General features: G+C 41.1%; 1 protein-coding gene across 4 annotated transcripts in view; it reads left to right on the forward strand.

Annotated features, from left to right (window-relative positions):
• The first annotated feature begins 1,821 nt into the window (after positions 1 to 1,821).
• The window catches only part of PLEKHA6 (pleckstrin homology domain containing A6), a 220,694-nt gene continuing 206,244 nt past the window's right edge, over positions 1,822 to 16,271 (forward strand). For all 4 annotated transcript variants that reach the window (XM_027871059.1, XM_027871060.1, XM_027871058.1 and 1 more), the window contains exons 1-3: positions 1,822 to 2,472; positions 10,269 to 10,345; positions 14,609 to 14,666. In XM_027871059.1, coding sequence (XP_027726860.1) covers positions 2,390 to 2,472; positions 10,269 to 10,345; positions 14,609 to 14,666 — 218 coding nt within the window. In that variant the 5' untranslated portion in view covers positions 1,822 to 2,389. The remainder of the gene's footprint in view (positions 2,473 to 10,268; positions 10,346 to 14,608; positions 14,667 to 16,271) is intronic.

Here is a 16,271-nt window from a genome sequence, read left to right on the forward strand (position 1 = left end):
GGCAAGGAGATCAATTAGGTCCATATCCTCTTCTTCACTGTGGGACAGTGGAAAGTTTAACTCTCTCATTGCTGTGGGGAAAACTGAAAGAGGCAGGCAGAAGTTAGGTTCTTCTCTAAGTGACAGCACTGAAAACACTCACCATTCCTATTCCCTAGGCTTCCCCAAATTTCCTCTGGGTTATATTCAGCATCAACTTGTAAAGTCTCACCCCAAAATGGAATTCAGAAGATAGATTACAGTCAGAATTGAGATTAGTTCTCTAAAGTGCTTTAAGTCATAAAAATATTAGAGTTGCCAATTTTTTGTTTTCCATTTTTGAAGTGTAAGATCGAAAGCATGTTGATCCAAGTCGAATGTCAGTGTGTCACCTCACGTTGGACTCCTAGCTCTAACAATCCACAGCTCATTGACTTATTGTTAAGTTAAAATCAAGTCCATGACCAGCGGCTGCTTCTCCCATCATCTATAAACCTGTTTATCCTACTTTTAGGTACAAGAAATGGAAGCAAGAAGTGAATGCTCTTCACTTTCAGGTACAGCTCCAAGCAGATGGTAGTACCCTAGCTTTGACACAGACCCAGACACAGCAAAGCTCTATCTGGCTTCCATGAGCATCATCATATTTCAAAACATATTTTTGAGGATCTGTTATCTCATTGATATAATATTCCCTCTATTGGTATAGATTACATCCTATCCAAGCCTTCTCCTCTGATGTAATTCTTGCTCATGTTCTCCCATAGTTAGCCACAGAGGATCTACCCTAGGTGCTAAAAGTCTATGTGTCACAGGATCTAGGGCAGAACTAGGGCTATCCCTCCGTTATCCCTTCCTCTTGACATCTGACCACTCGACTCCTTTTTTGATCACACATTTTCTGTATGATACCTCATGTTCTCATAGATCAACATCCATTCTATAATTGACCAGTGTGCCCAGTGTACTAGGAGACAGCTGAAATAGTCCCTCTTTTCTGAGAGAGATGCTAAAAGGAGAAATGATGTTTAAACATTCATATCATAACACTCATAAACTAGATTCTCTAGCTCTCACTCTTCCTCCTTTATTTCCCATCCTTGGGCAAATTATTGGAGGGAAGAGGACTATTAGTGGTGATTGATGTAAGTAAAGTCTCAGAAGGGGAAACAGTGTATTTTAATGGAAAGGACACTGGACTTGGAGGCAGGCAAATCCCAGCACCACCCCTTGCTAGCTCTTCACACAGCAAAGGCGAATCACTTAACCCATCTGAGCCTCAGTTTCCTCATTTGTATAATGCAATCATAATGCTCGTACTTCCTGCCTCACAGGGTTTTTGTGAGGAATGTGCTTTGCAAACTTTGAGGTGGGATATCAGGCTAAGTCATGAGTTATTAGTGTCTCAATTCTGCTTAGTCATGGCAGGCTTCCTGGAGGAGAATGATTGAATGAAAAGTTGAGGATTAACTTGGCTGGTTCGACTGGCATCTTGGTAAAGGATCTCTTGTGGGGAGGGCATGGATGTGAGGGACCCCTTTCTCCTCCCCTAACCTTTGATCTTCACCTGACCTCCCACCAAGCTGAAGCAGACTTTGACCACATTCCCTACTTCCGTAACTGACCGGACATGTTTTTCACACCCTGTGATTCAAGTCTCTTTCAGTCAAACTGGTTCCCCCTGCGCCCCAACACGGGAGATCAGCCAGGCTTCTGGGGTGTTCAGTCTGCTTGTGACTATTGCTCCTAGGTGTTGGCTTGACTCCGCCTTCCTTTCTCCCAGGTACCTGTAAATTTAAGGGCTGGCTGACTGGATAGCTTTGAGCATAGAAGGCAACACCCATTTCCCATACATGACAGACGGTTCCTTTCTGTTTAGAATCCTCCGACAACTTCTGCCCTTCATCTTGTGAGCCAGACCCGAGAAAGCCAGAGAGCCCGGTGCCGAGGTATATCTGCTCTGGGTAACTGTATAGGCAGAGGGAAACGTCATAATTACTCACCCCAAGCTAATTGTCAGTAATTAAAGTTAAGGAGGCAGTCTGAAGGAAAGTAATGGACTCAGACTGCAGGAGAAGGCAGGTGGTGGTGTCTGGTGTGGCTTCTGAGACTTGCAAACCTGGATGCTGAGCTGGCCTCTGTTGTGTCAAGGACTCTACCCGCTGTTGACTCCCAGTTTGTTTCAGCCACTACTCCTTGGGTGAGAGGCCAGGCTCACCCGCACCCCTCTGGCTGCCCTGGGGATCCAGGAGGTGGACTGGAACTTAGCGCCAGGCTGGTCTGACTTCACTACCTCATCTTCCTGGGAGGAGGTGGAGAGTGGAGGCTCCTGGAGAAGAATCCCAGGAGGAGAGAAGGCCTAAGTGAGCTTATTGCCTGAGGAGGTGGGAAAGGATTATTGACTATTGAGATGGCTGATGAGATTGATTGGCTGGATCTGCCTGGCTGCTGGACCTACGGAGTTGACCGGGGTGGTAGGATCTTCTTCATCAAGTATGTTTATTGGTTTCTTAATTTTTCTTTTCCGCTTAAAAATCCTCTCCATCTTCATCCCCCAATATCTTTTAGTTGGCTGGGTTGGGGGATAAGGGTAGGAATAGGAAAGTGACCCAGAGACAGGGGAAGGTGGTGATAAAGTATGACTAAGTTTATCACGCTATTTGTTTGAATGTCTCTCCCGCCTTTTTCCCAACGGTTCAAAGTCCTATAAAGACTCGTTCATTCACCCACCTAAAAGGTCTTTAGAAAGGCATGACAAGGAGGGCCCTTTCCCCATCACAGCAGAAGAATTGAAGGCTTAGAGGAGGAGGAGAGGCTTGGTCTAAAGCCCCTGGTCCTCCAGGGTCCAGTCTAACACACCTTCCTTCCAATTCTGTCTCCTATCAGGAGCAGAGGTCACTGCTGGGCTTCTTTAGACTTTTCTAAAACATTTAAGGAAAGCAGGACGCTTAGACTACAAGGAAAAGAATAACAGGAGACCCTCCTTAGCCTCCTAGGGACAAGCTCCTTTTTTTTTCTTCTGTAAAATGGGGCTAATCAACACATCCCTACCCCTTTGCTGTCCATGAAGTATTGGGAGAAGGGTAAGATACTCCCATCATGTGTGGAGTTTTTAAAAGAATAAGCAGAGACATCGCTATTATTGGCCACACATGATTTTACTTTCTTAACTCATATGAATCTGGGAACATCTCAGGTACTTGGTTCCACAAGACATCCATTAATTGTGTGTGAACCTGAAAATGTTAAAAGGCTGGAAGTGATTTTAAGGATCCTAGTCTAATTATCTCATTGTGAAGGTGGAGAGTATGGCTCAGGGAGATATACCTGACATTACAAAGATATATATGTGTGTGTGTGTATGTGTGTGTGTGTGTGCACACGCGTGCATCTTTGTATATATATATATATATACACATATATCTTTGTGTGTGTATATATATAATCTTTGTTCATGTATATACATATATATCTTTGTGTATACACATGCATATATGTGTATATACACACATACATATACCTATGTACAAATATATATTTGCCTAGAATATATATTCTGTCTACACACATACACATATACAAACATATCTCTATATCTATACATACATATATTTACACATATACATTTATAAATATATAAGATATAAAAACATTCATGTGTATATTTATAAATATACATATTTATATAATCTCATTTGAGCTTCACAGAAGCCTATGAAAAGTAGGTTCTTTATTATTCCCATTTTAGTGATGAGGAAACTGAGACTCAGAGAGGTTAATTGGCTAGCTTGGGGTCCCAAAACTTATAAGAGGTCTGAGCAGTGGATTTGAACCCATGTCTTCCTGACTTTTGGTCTGGTGTTCTGTCTCCTGCATCACCCTACTTCTATGGTACCTTCTCTCTGGAGATGAAATTACTTAACCAAGGTCAAATCACTACTTGTAGTCTGAACTAGAGTCCTGGTTTTCTAATTCCTAGGCTGTTGCTCTTCCCCAGTAATGAATGGCCTCAACAATTTCTGTGCTAATGAATGATTTGACTGTATTCATCAGTTTCCACATTTCATTCATTCATTCTTTCATTCATTCATTCCTTTAGCAAACATTAAGTAGCTCCCTGTGCACAGTACTGATCTGAGTCCTAGGGAAGTTCCATGTTCAGAAGACATAATCTCTGACCTCATGAACAGACGAGTGAAAAGAAATGGGGGGGGAAATGATTTCAGCAAAAATAGTACAGCACCCATTTTTTTTTACTATGTTCAATATTCCATACCTCTAATCCCCTACTTCTTTTTTTTTAAGTATTTATTTTATTCTGAATTTAAGAAATAAAATAAGCATTTCCATAACATATTAGAATAGAAAGAACCATCTATAAAGGTAGGGGAAGGCTCATTTTTCTTCCTTGAGACCAAGTCTCATAGGGGGCTAAGATACAAGCACGGGTAACTAATGTATATATGAAGTGAATCAACAAAACTGAAAAAAAAAAACCAACCCAAATCATGTGTGTACATTCAAAGGGGAAAGGAAATTAAAGACTAGGGGGATTGTGGAAGACTTTGTGGAAGAGCTGGCATTTGAGAAGGTGGATAGAAATACAGTGAAGAAGCAGGAATGACATTCCAGGCATAGGGAATAGGGTCATCCGAGGCATGGATGAAGGCAATCAGCACCTGGTGTCCTCAGGAGCAGGGAGTAGTCTAGTTAGGCTGGACTTACAGTTTGGATTCAGTCAAAGGGCCACGCTTGAGGACCTAGAGGACCACATGTGGCCTGGAGGCTGCAGGTTCCCCACCCCTGGGCTGGAGCTTGAGTGAGAAGAGATAAGGCAGGGAAGGTTAGGGCGGTGCCCTCCTGGGCTGAGCCTTGAACTTTAGCTCCTGTATTGCTGCTATTATCAACCTCATCTCTATTAATGCTATTATTATGTCATCTTTGAAATGAACTATTTTGAAGTCCTTGGCCTTAGGCTAGCTTCTGAGGTCACTTGCTAAAAGCTTCTTTGGCAAGAAATCTGGAAAGCACTCTATAAATGTGAGTTATTATCAACACATTTACAGTTAATCATCTTTTCCCCATCATACCTTCTCTCCTCCACCCCCACCCCTCAGTATGGGTGCCTATTTGAAATCCCCCAGCTCAGAGCCCTTGCCCAACTTTTTCAGACTTCTGCTCTCCCTCTCTTCTTCCTGGGACCAGAGCCAAGACCAGGGATCTAGAACTTCAGTGACATCTTGAACCTAGCATTCTTCTCAGGAACTGGTCAGGATTGTCTTCCCATTGACTCCGGGATGTTCTCAGGCAATAGGAGCATCTGATCAGCACGTTCCCCACCTAGCTCAACCCTCCTCCTCTGGAGACTCCTCATATGCTCTGCCTTAGAGTGGACATGGGGCAGTCCTAGGGTTCTGGAAGGCACCGGCACTGTGACTGGCACTTCCTCCTCTTAGGAGTCTGAAGGGCTGCTCTCCTCTCACTCACGAAAACTTTAGAGATCAACCAATCAATCAACAGGCATTTATTAAGGACCTACTATAGTATGTACCAAGCATTGTGCTGAGCCTGGCGATACAGAGAAGGGCAAAAAACAAGCCATGTTCTCAAGAAGCTCACAACTGATGGGGGAGCCGACATGCTAACAACTATATACAAACAAGATTTATATAGCCATGACGTCAAACTCAAATTGAAACAGGAGCACTAAACCATATATCTTTGTTGTTCAGTTGTTTCAGTCATGTCTGACTCTTTGTAACCTCATATGGGTTTTTCTTGGCAAAGCCACTGGAGTGGTTTGCCATTTCCTTCTCCAGGGGATTAAGGCAAATAGAGGTTAAGTGACTTGCCCAGAGTCACATAGCTAGTGAGTATCCGAAGCCAGGTTTGAACTCAAGTATTCCTGATTCCAGGTCCAGTGCTTTATCCACAGAGACACATATATATACACATATATGTGTATATGTGTGGATAGATAGGTGTGTATAGAGATATATATATATCTCTATACACACATATACATACACACACATATAATATATGTGTGTATATACATATGCATACATATATACATACACACACACATATATAATATGTGTGTGTGTGTGTGTGTGTGTATACATACATCTCTGCAGGCTACATATTGACTTAGAAAACCATGTATTAATATTATCAATGTTCTATTGTATTTTTGTTTGTTTTGTTAAATATTTCCCAATTACATTTTCATCTGGTTGGAAGCACTCAGGAGTGTTGCAGTAGTGTGTTTGACATTTCTGATATACAAGATAAATTGGGAATAGTCTCAAAGGAAAACACTAGAAGTGTGCTGGGACATGTTTGACAATTGGCTCTTTGTGACCGTGGCTATACCCACAGCACACTTTAACTTTTAATCTGCATTATTAATATTTTCTCCATCACTTTCTTAAGTCTAGACAATCAAGAAAAAATAATAAATCAAGCTGTGGTTTGTAGTTTGCCAATTTCCAGGGTGCTAAAGCTCACACTGAAAATTTCACCATCAGTTCTAGGAAGCTACTGGGACAGGGGGTTCCAGCTCACTGCTGGAAGGCACTAAGATTGAGAGGCTGCTTTCAGAAAGTGAGACTTAAGCTGAGACCTGAAGGTAGCCAGGGAGCCTTGGAGGCAGAGATGAGGAGAAAGTTTCCAGGTATGGGAGAAAGTCAGTGAAAATGCTAAGAGATGGTGAGGTAGAATCTTGTATAAGGAACTGCAAAGAGGCCAGAGTCACTGGATTGGAAAGTATATGAAGGGAAATAAGTGGTAAGAAGACTGAAAAGATTATGAAGGGCTTTAAGGTGATGTAGTGGATAGAACACTGGCCCTTTAGGAATCAGGAAGGGATCAGGGGGACCTAAATTCAAATCCTGCCTCAGATACTAGCTGTGAGACCCTGGGCAAGTCACTTAACCCCAACTGTGAAAAAGGAGGAGGAGGAGGAGGAGAAGGAGAAGAAGGATTATTTTATATTTCATCCTGGAGGTAATAAGTGACTGAATTGGGGAGGGCAATTTGACAGGTAAGTGGAGGATGGTTTGGAGTGTAGAGAGGCTGGAGGCAGGGAGACAAATCAGTCAGCTTTTCAATAGCCCAGAAAACTGAGGGAAGGCCACTTGCTATGCTCTCTTCTAAAAACAACTTCAAATCTGCTGGGATATTTCCTTTTGTAGAAGGTATTTAAACGTAGATGAATTTCCCTTGGAAGGGGAGGGCAGGGTCAAAGTTGGTTTTGAGGCAGGAAGGTGGACTAGATTACCTCTCAACAGCCCTTCCTTAAACCCAAAGATCTGGGTATTTTCCATTCACCTGGATTGGATCCTCACCAAAATGGATTGAGATTTTTGAAGTGGTTGAAATCTAAATCATTGTTAAGGAGGTAGTTTTAGCAAGTCAGAGGGAATTGCTTCCCAATCCTGATGTCACAGTCTCTGAGAAAAATAATAAAGATAGCTGGCTACCTCTTAATCCATTCAAAAGACTGAGGTTGGTTCCATTAGTCAATCAATTAACCAATTAGTAATTTTTAAGCACTTGATTGATATATGCCAGGCCCTTTACTAGGTACTAAGGATACAGTGTTAAAAATGAAACAATAATTCTTCCCTTCCCAGTAATTAACATTCTATATGGGGAGAAAAACATAATAATAGTTAGCATTTATGTAGCACTTTAAGGTTTGCAAAGCACTTTACAAAAATTACCTCATTTGATCATCATAGGAAATTGAGGCATACAGGTTTAAATTATTTGTTCAGGGGCACATAGCTAGCAAGTTTCTGAGGTCAGATTTGAATTCAGGTCTTCCTAACTCCTGGCCCAGAGCTCTGTCTACTGTGTGATCTAACTGCCTTGGTATAAACATATGCACACACAAATAAACACTATATTTATATATATTATATACACACACTATATACAATACTATATATTTTGTAGTTGTTGAGTCATGTCTGAATCATCATGACCTCGTAGACCATAGTACACTAGGCCAACTGTCCATGGGGTTTTTTTGGCAAAGATACTAGAGTGGTTTGCTATTTCCTTCTCCAGCAGAAAACGTTTTGTTAGAACTCTCTGCTATGACCTGTCGTGTTGGGTCTACACCTGCATGGTGTAGTTCATAGTTCCATTGAGCTACGCAAGCCCCTCTACCATGACAAGGCAGTGATCTAGGAGGGGGATACTATATATACATATGTATTAAATATAGGTATATACTATATTTATTACATATACAATCCATGCTCAGAGCTCTATCTACTGCGTGACCTGTCTCAATATATATATCTACATATATAAGCATATGATTTGTGTGTGTTTATATAATGTATACACACATATAATACTGTACATATAACATATATTAATGTGTAATATATATTAATATATTACATATATTAAGTATATACTATATATTTTATATATACAATATAGGCCCATAGCTCTACCTGCTGCATGACCTAACTGCCTCAATATACATATCTACACGTATAAGTATATACTTTGTGTGTATTCAAGGGTGAGGAACCTGTGGTCTTGAGGCCACATGTGGCCCTGTGGGTCCTTTGGTACAGGCCTTTGACTGAATCCAAACTTCACAGAGCTAATCCCCTTAATAAAAGGATTTGTTCTGTAAAACTTGGACTCAGTCAAAAGGTCATACCCAAGGACCTAGAAGGTAACATATACATACATACATACATATACAATCCTGTGCATATATAGATTAAATATAAGTATATTCTATATATTTTACATATACAATCCAGGCCCAGAGCTTTATCCACTGCATGATCTGTCTCAATATACATATATGCACATAAAAATGTATACTATATTATTTATAATATATATACATATATACAATACTGCATATATTATATATTAAATATAAATATATACTATATATTATATATACAATCTAGGCCCAGAGCTCTATCTACTGTGTGCTTAACTCTCTCAATAGAAACATATACTCTGTGTATATAATGTATACATACATATACAATGTTATATATATATTGTATCATATTATATACACATTGTACACATTATTTTATATATACACACATACTTGTATATATTTTATGATATTATACATATGATCCAGTTCCAGCTCTCTCCACCAGTAGAACACTAATAGATATCCATTCTATCTACTCTAAACATATAAATATATATGTTTGTTTGTGTTTTTTGTTTTTTGCTAGGCAATGGGGTTAAGTGACTTGCCCAGGGTCACACAGCTAGTAAGTGTCAGTGTCTGAGGCCACATTTGAACTCAGGTCCTCCTGACTCCAGGGCCGGTGCTCTATCCACTGCACCACCTAGCTGCCTCCATATAAATATACATGCACACATATATAATATAGTATATATAATGTATGTATTATACAATATATCATATACACTACTTTACTTACACACTTACACAGGTTAATTTCAGGGAGTGGGGTGGGGAGCACTAGCATCTGGGGAGATAGGAAATGCCTGATGACACTTGAATTTAAGCACTTATATGCCAGATACTGGGGATTAAAAAAAAAAAAACCCAGCCTCTGCCCTCAAGGAGTTTACATTCTATCTAGGGAGACATGTGCACACATGAATATATGCAAGATATAGTCATAGGTTACCCCCACACATATATATGGGGAGAAATGTATACATATGTGTATATGCTAGAAATCTATGTTTGTATATGTAGATATGTCTAAATATAGACATAGGTGTCTATATTTATATCTTCTGTATACTCATTTGTTTTGCATGTCTCCCCATATATATGTGTGCATATATATATGAAATATAAGCAATCTATCCATATACATATATGTGTCACAAATACAAAGCATGGAGAGGGGTGCTAGCAGGCAGGAGGGTCTCACGTACAGGCCTCATGGATAAAGTGGTGCCTGAGCTGGACCTTTGAAAGATACTAAGGATTCTAAGGCATAGAGGGGAGGAAAGAGGGATTCTGGGCATGGAGATGGGAGATGGACTGTCCCAGGAGGCACAGAAGGCCAGTCTGGATGGAGGGTGGAATGCAGGCAGGGGAGTGGTATATGTAGAATAAGTATGCCAGATAGGTCAGACTCAGGTTGTGAAGGGTTTTAAATGCCAGATAGAGGAGTTTGTATTTCCATGAACGATCAATGTTGACATGACCTGAGGGTCATGAAAGGAGCAGAGTGCAAGGAAGCATTGGTGTATGGGAAGGCTGCCATCTTTGGAGTCTGATGTTTCTTTTGGGGTTCTTGCAGCGATGAGAAAGAATCAACTAGCTGGGTGCATCCAGGCACAGAATCTCCTATCCAGAGCGGACAAGTCTCCAACCCGGGTAAGGTACAAGTCTGTCCCTACGTCTTTACCATTTGTCTCTTAGCTTCAGTAATGACAGCAGCCTATAAGAAGACTGCAGAAACTCCTTAACTTCACCTCTGACTTCTTTTATCCCTGAAGGATCTTCATGTCATCCATCCTGGGACACAGAAATATGCTTCAGTCACAGAGATTTCAATAGGCTGTAGTGAAAAGAGTGGAGGACTTTGGAGTCGGGAAAGACCTGGGTTCAAATCCTGTCTCTGACACTTACTAGCTATGTGACCCTGGACAAGTCACTTAACACTGTTTTCCACTGTTTTCCTCAGTTTCCTCATCTGTAAAATGAACTGGGGAAGGAAATGACAACCACTCTAGTATCTTTGCCAAGAAAACCCTGAATGGGGTCATGAAGAGTTGGATAAGATTGAACAATAAAAGTCTCTTTTCCAGGCTAAACAATCCCCATTTCCTTCTACCAGCTCTCACATGATCATACAATGCCCGGAACACTGTAGTATTTAATAACTGATGGATTAATTTTCCTTTTTTTTTGTTTTTTAAATTTTAATTAATTTATTTTTAGTTTTAGTTTTCAACAACCACTTCCATAAGCTTTGACTTTCAAATTTTCTCCCTCTCCCTCCCCAAGACAGGGTGCAATCTGATTTAGGCTCTACATATACATTCCTATTAAACATATTTTCATATTAGTCATGTTGTAAAGAAGAATTAGAACCAATAAGAACCACAAGAAAGAAGAAACAAAACAAAACAGAAGAAAAAAAAAGAGCAAATAGTATGCTTCCATCTACATTCAGACTCCATAGTTCTTTCTCTGAATGTGTCATTGCACAACATGGCTGCTACTGTGTACAACATTCTCCTGGTTCTGCTAACTTCACTTAGCATCAGTCCATACAAGTCTTTCCAGATTTTTCTGAAGTCCATTTGCTCATCATTTCTTATAGCACAATAGTATTCCATTACATTCATATACCACAACTTGTTCAGCCATTCCCCAATTGATGGGCATTCCCTCAGTTTGATGCATTGATTTTTCTTCAGTCCTTTCCTCATCCTGAATGCTTTCTAGCTTGTCCATGTCCTTCCTTGTAATGCCCAGGACTGAATATAATGCAAAGTGTAATAGAAGCAGACACTATGCTTCTCAGCAAACTTTATTATTGCATTAACTTTTTTGGCTGCCCTTGCTTCCCTGTTTACTCTTACTGAACTGGTGCTCTCTTGAAATCCCCAAATGGAGAGTAATTTGAAAAACTGGTGTCTAGCCCTATCTCTCTAGCTTGTATTTCTGAAGTTGACTTTTTAAATCTTAGGGTAGGACTTTATATTTATCCCAACTAAATTTCATTGTATTAGGTTTGGCCTATTGTTTTAGATCATTATTCTTTTTTTTGGATTATTATTCTTTCATCAAACATGGTTGGCTGTCCCTCCCCAGTTTGGGTTTGTGTAATCAGCATATCTGATAAGCTGTGACTTCTCCTTGCATAAAGATAAAAAAGGTGTGAGATAAACATACAAACAAATGCAAATTCAACATGTACAAACCTATTAGAGAAAGCTTAAGGGATGTGAAGCCAAGGAATGAACCCTTCTAGAACTCTGCTCATAACTCTTCCTTGGGACAACAAGGAAAGCAGGTGAAATTGAAAAGGTTTTTTGAAATTTTAGAAAAATCTCTATGAAGCTAAGCAATTTTGCTGATGCATTAAGATTATCTATTTCCGTCTCTTTCCTTTTATTTCCGACTAGAATACAAATGTTTGATGCCATAAATCTTGGTTACTTATAAGATTAAAAAACCAGGTATGGGAGACCCATAGGAATTGAAGAATTAGTTGGGAGGCGATCATCGGGACTTTTCAAACTCACCTTGTTCAAAATAGAGTTCATTATGAGAATACCTGTACATGTAATGGTCTGCCATGTTGTCTCTGTGAGCTCCTTGAGGGCAGGGACTGTCTTTTGCCTTTCTTTGTATCTTCAGTGCTTAGCACAGTGCCTAGCACATAGTAGGTACTTAATGCCTGCTGCCTGCCTGCCCAACCAATCCATATCTGAAGTGTATTCTCATTTGCCTGATTTCTTTGCATCATGAGCATATATGCACTGGTTTGGCTGTTTAAGGGTCAGAGGCCTTTCCCATTCTTCATCCTAGACTGGGTTTTAAAATTAACAAGACTGGGGGCAGCTAGGTGGCGCAGTGGATAGAGCTCCAGCCTTGAAGTCAGGAGGACCTGAGTTCAAGTCTCGCCTCAGACACTTGGCACTTACTAGCTGTGTGACCCTGGGCAGGTCACTTAACCCCATTGCCTCACCAAAAAAAAAAAAAAAAAAAAAAATTAACAAGACCAGCTTAGTCAATCCCTCTTTGTGGCTCCAGGGAGTCAATAACTGAATTCCCTCTACTTCCTCAAGGTTAGAAGGGGAATTTCTTCATGCAGGAAGTGGGGAAAGGAGCTGCCTCAATGATATCTCAGGACATAGAAGAAGAACAAAAGGATCCCTGTATTGAATGTCAGCTGTTGAATGGTTGGTGATGCTGAGGCAGAGTGGGTTCTGTGGAGGGGAGGGCAGAGGTCTGACCTAGGAATGGAAAATGGAAGGAGAAGGAAATCACTTTGACAAGTCCCAGGGACAGAGAACTGTGTTTCTGACTCATGGGATTCCCTCTAATTAGGGCAGGATGCCAACCCAAGTCCTCTGGAATAAAATGTTCATTGGAGCGCAGGGGAAAGGACATGCCTGACTGGGAGGATGTGTCAGTGGGTAAATCAATTCACCAAATATTTATTTATTGATTGATTGGCAATTGGGGTTAAGTGACTTGCCCAGGGTCACACAGCTAGTAAGTGTCAAGTGTTTGATCTGAGGCTTGATTTGAACTCAAGTCCTCTTGACTTCAGGGCTGGTGCTCTATCCGCTGCATCACCTAGCTGCCCCAGAGCTTTTGTTCCTTATGCCCTTTTTTTTTTTTTAAAATTTTGGAGGCAGTGGGGTTTAAGTGACTTGCCCAGAGTCACACAGGTAGCTAGTATGTGTCTGAGGCCAGATTTGAACTCGGATCCTCCTGACTCCAAGGCCAGTACTTTATCTGCTGCGCCACCTAGCTGCCCCCACACCAAATATTTATAAAGCATCTACTATGTGCAAAGCTTCCATGAGGCTTCTTAGGCTCTGTTGCTTCATTCTAGCATGGAGGTGACTCTAGGTTTTTAAAGGCTAGCAGAGCATAAGCTCTGGTAACTCTCACTAAATTGTAAAGGCTTTGAGCACGGGTGCAACAGACTCATGGGTCCAAAAGACACCAACAGACGGTGTCTTTGTTTGGGGAACTTAGCCTAGCTGAGCTTAGAGAGGCCAATGGCAGAGGGTTCTCCACTAAGAGATGGATTCTTTTAGCACAACAAAGAAAAGGTAATGGTTTGGGGGGTGAGGACCTGGGCTCAAAACCCACCTCTGCCTCTCAATGCTTGTGTAACCTCCACCGGCTTGGCTTCCATAAATTAAGGAAGTTGGGCTAGTTGGCCTCTTAGCTCCCTTCCAGCTCCAAATCTATGGTCCTTTGATGCTATGTGCCTTTGAAGAACCAGGAAGGGATTTTGATCTGCATCCATGAATAATCCATGATTCAATTAGTCAATCAGCAAACATTTATTAAGTGTCTATTATGTGCCAGGGGCTATGATAGGGGGTGGGGATACAAAGACAAAAAAACAAAACAAACAAAACAGTCCTTGCCTTTAAGGGACTTACTTTCTATTGGGGGCAGCTAGGTGGCTCAGTGGATAGAGCACCAGGCTTGGAGTCAGGAACACCTGAATTCAAATCTAACCTCAGATACTAGCTTTGTGACCCTGGGCAAGTCACTTTATCTTGTTTGCCTCAGTTTCCTTATCTGTAAAATAGAGATAGTAACAGCACTTACTTCCAAGGGTTGCTGTGAGGATCAAATGAGATAATAATTGTAAAGTACCTTAGCACATAGTATGCCTGGCACATACTAAGCTCTATATAAATGTTAGTTATTATTATTATTGTTGTTAACCTCTGCCTTGGTTTCCTCAACTATAAAATGGGGGTAATAATAGCACCTATCTCCTAGAGTTGTTGAGAGGATTAAATGAGATAATATTTATAAAGTGCTTTGCAACAAGGTGGTTTGTAAACCTTCAAGTGTTAGTGTTCAGTGATGATGGTGATGATGATGATGATGATGACATATGATTCTGACTGTGTGGATGGATCTTTTCAGATTTGCCCAAAGGCTGGGAGATGGGCTTCACCCAGGAAGGAGCTGTGTACTTCATCAAGTAAGTAGAGTGGTTTATTTCCTCATTTTACTATTCCATGCCTCTCGTGTTTCCTGAAGTGCAGAAATACTGGAGGAGCCAAGCTCTCTCAAGCACAAAGGTGCTGGGGAATGGGAATGAGCAGGATGCCCATAGCCAGGCTTCCAACGTGTCGGTGACCAACCCAGGAGTATTTGGAAGGGTGGGAAGGAAAATGATTTATACTAATCAGATCATATCCCCGAAGGAGGAAGGCAGGTTTGAAAGGGAGGAAGAGGAAGGTGCCCCAGGTACAAGACCTGGCCAAAGGTCCAAAGGAAGGAAACGACAGGTGGCTGGAATGGAGCTCAGTGCAAAGGAGGAAAAAGAATAGGACTGGAGTTAAAGGTTTGGCTTGGGAGAGTGATTGGGTGGTTGGGTGGGGCCAGTGGGAGAAGGGTCAAAGGCCCAGCCCTATTTCTGTGACCACCTGGCTCTTTTCTAGGGTGAGGCTCTGAGTAAGGGGTTCTGGGTGAGGGCAAAAGGCTTTGGTTCATTCTACTAGAGGGCTTAGTCAGGCTATTCTAGGGGTGAGGCTGGGCCTTGTTTCCTCTCTAGGACCTGAGAATGTGGCTTGTGGCATGGCCTCAGAGTGAGGCCCTGGAAGTTCCTTGGGATTAGAGAAGGTACCGTGTAAAAAAAAAAGTAATAAGTAAATAAATGAAAGTAAAAAAGAAATACATTAATTAATTAATAAATTAATAAAATAAAAATAAAAGTAGTAAATATATGTGTATGTATATACATATACCATATGTATATATATGTATACACACATATATAATATGGATAAAATGTGTGAACATATATTCAATATAATCCATACAGTGTGTACACATATAAGTATATAATTCAATTGAGCATTGCATGTGTATGTAAGTGTTAATAAACGTCTTGATTTGTGAATGAATTGGATATGAGTGGGGCTGAGTCATCCAAAGTCCAGTGGCAGGACAAAGGTCAAGACACTGGCAGTGGCCCAGGATCAGTATAGCAAAGTCAGTTGTTACGGAAACATCCTCCAAGCTGTGGATGCATTCTCCTCTCCCATCCACAGTATGGGGGGGTAGGGGATGGGTAGGCTCAAATACAGAGAGCACATGTGACCAAAGGGTGAACTCAGAGCTCTCCTTTCACAGAATCCTTATGAAGTTCACCTTAGGGGTTGTTCCGCTCGACTCTGAAAGTCAGGACCAAGTCCTGAAGCTGACTTTGTTCAGTGCGTCGTTTGTCCGAAGTTTATCTCTCAACTGGCAGTCCATTCATGCTGCTGCTGTCACTACTGTTCCAAAGACACTGCTAGCAGCACTGGTGGATAATGCTAACAATGCTGATGGGAACTACAGAGCTTCTGACATTCTGAAATTCAAAATGTTATTATCTCGTAGATGGGGAGAGGAGGACAAGGGAGAGAAAGATAGAAAATGTTCTCTCCCCTCCCCCTTGGGAATTCCCTCAGGGTCCTTCACCTAGACACTTAGCTATTACTCAGCCGACTGATGCTGGGATATTTGCTTCCGAATTGACTTATCATGTTATACGTAGACCCAAAGATGTGTTTAATTCTTTCAGTTAGTCACGAGATTG

This window comes from Vombatus ursinus, unplaced genomic scaffold, assembly GCF_900497805.2.
Source record: "Vombatus ursinus unplaced genomic scaffold, bare-nosed wombat genome assembly UNPS02014798.1, whole genome shotgun sequence".
Taxonomy (NCBI): Eukaryota; Metazoa; Chordata; class Mammalia; order Diprotodontia; family Vombatidae; genus Vombatus; species Vombatus ursinus.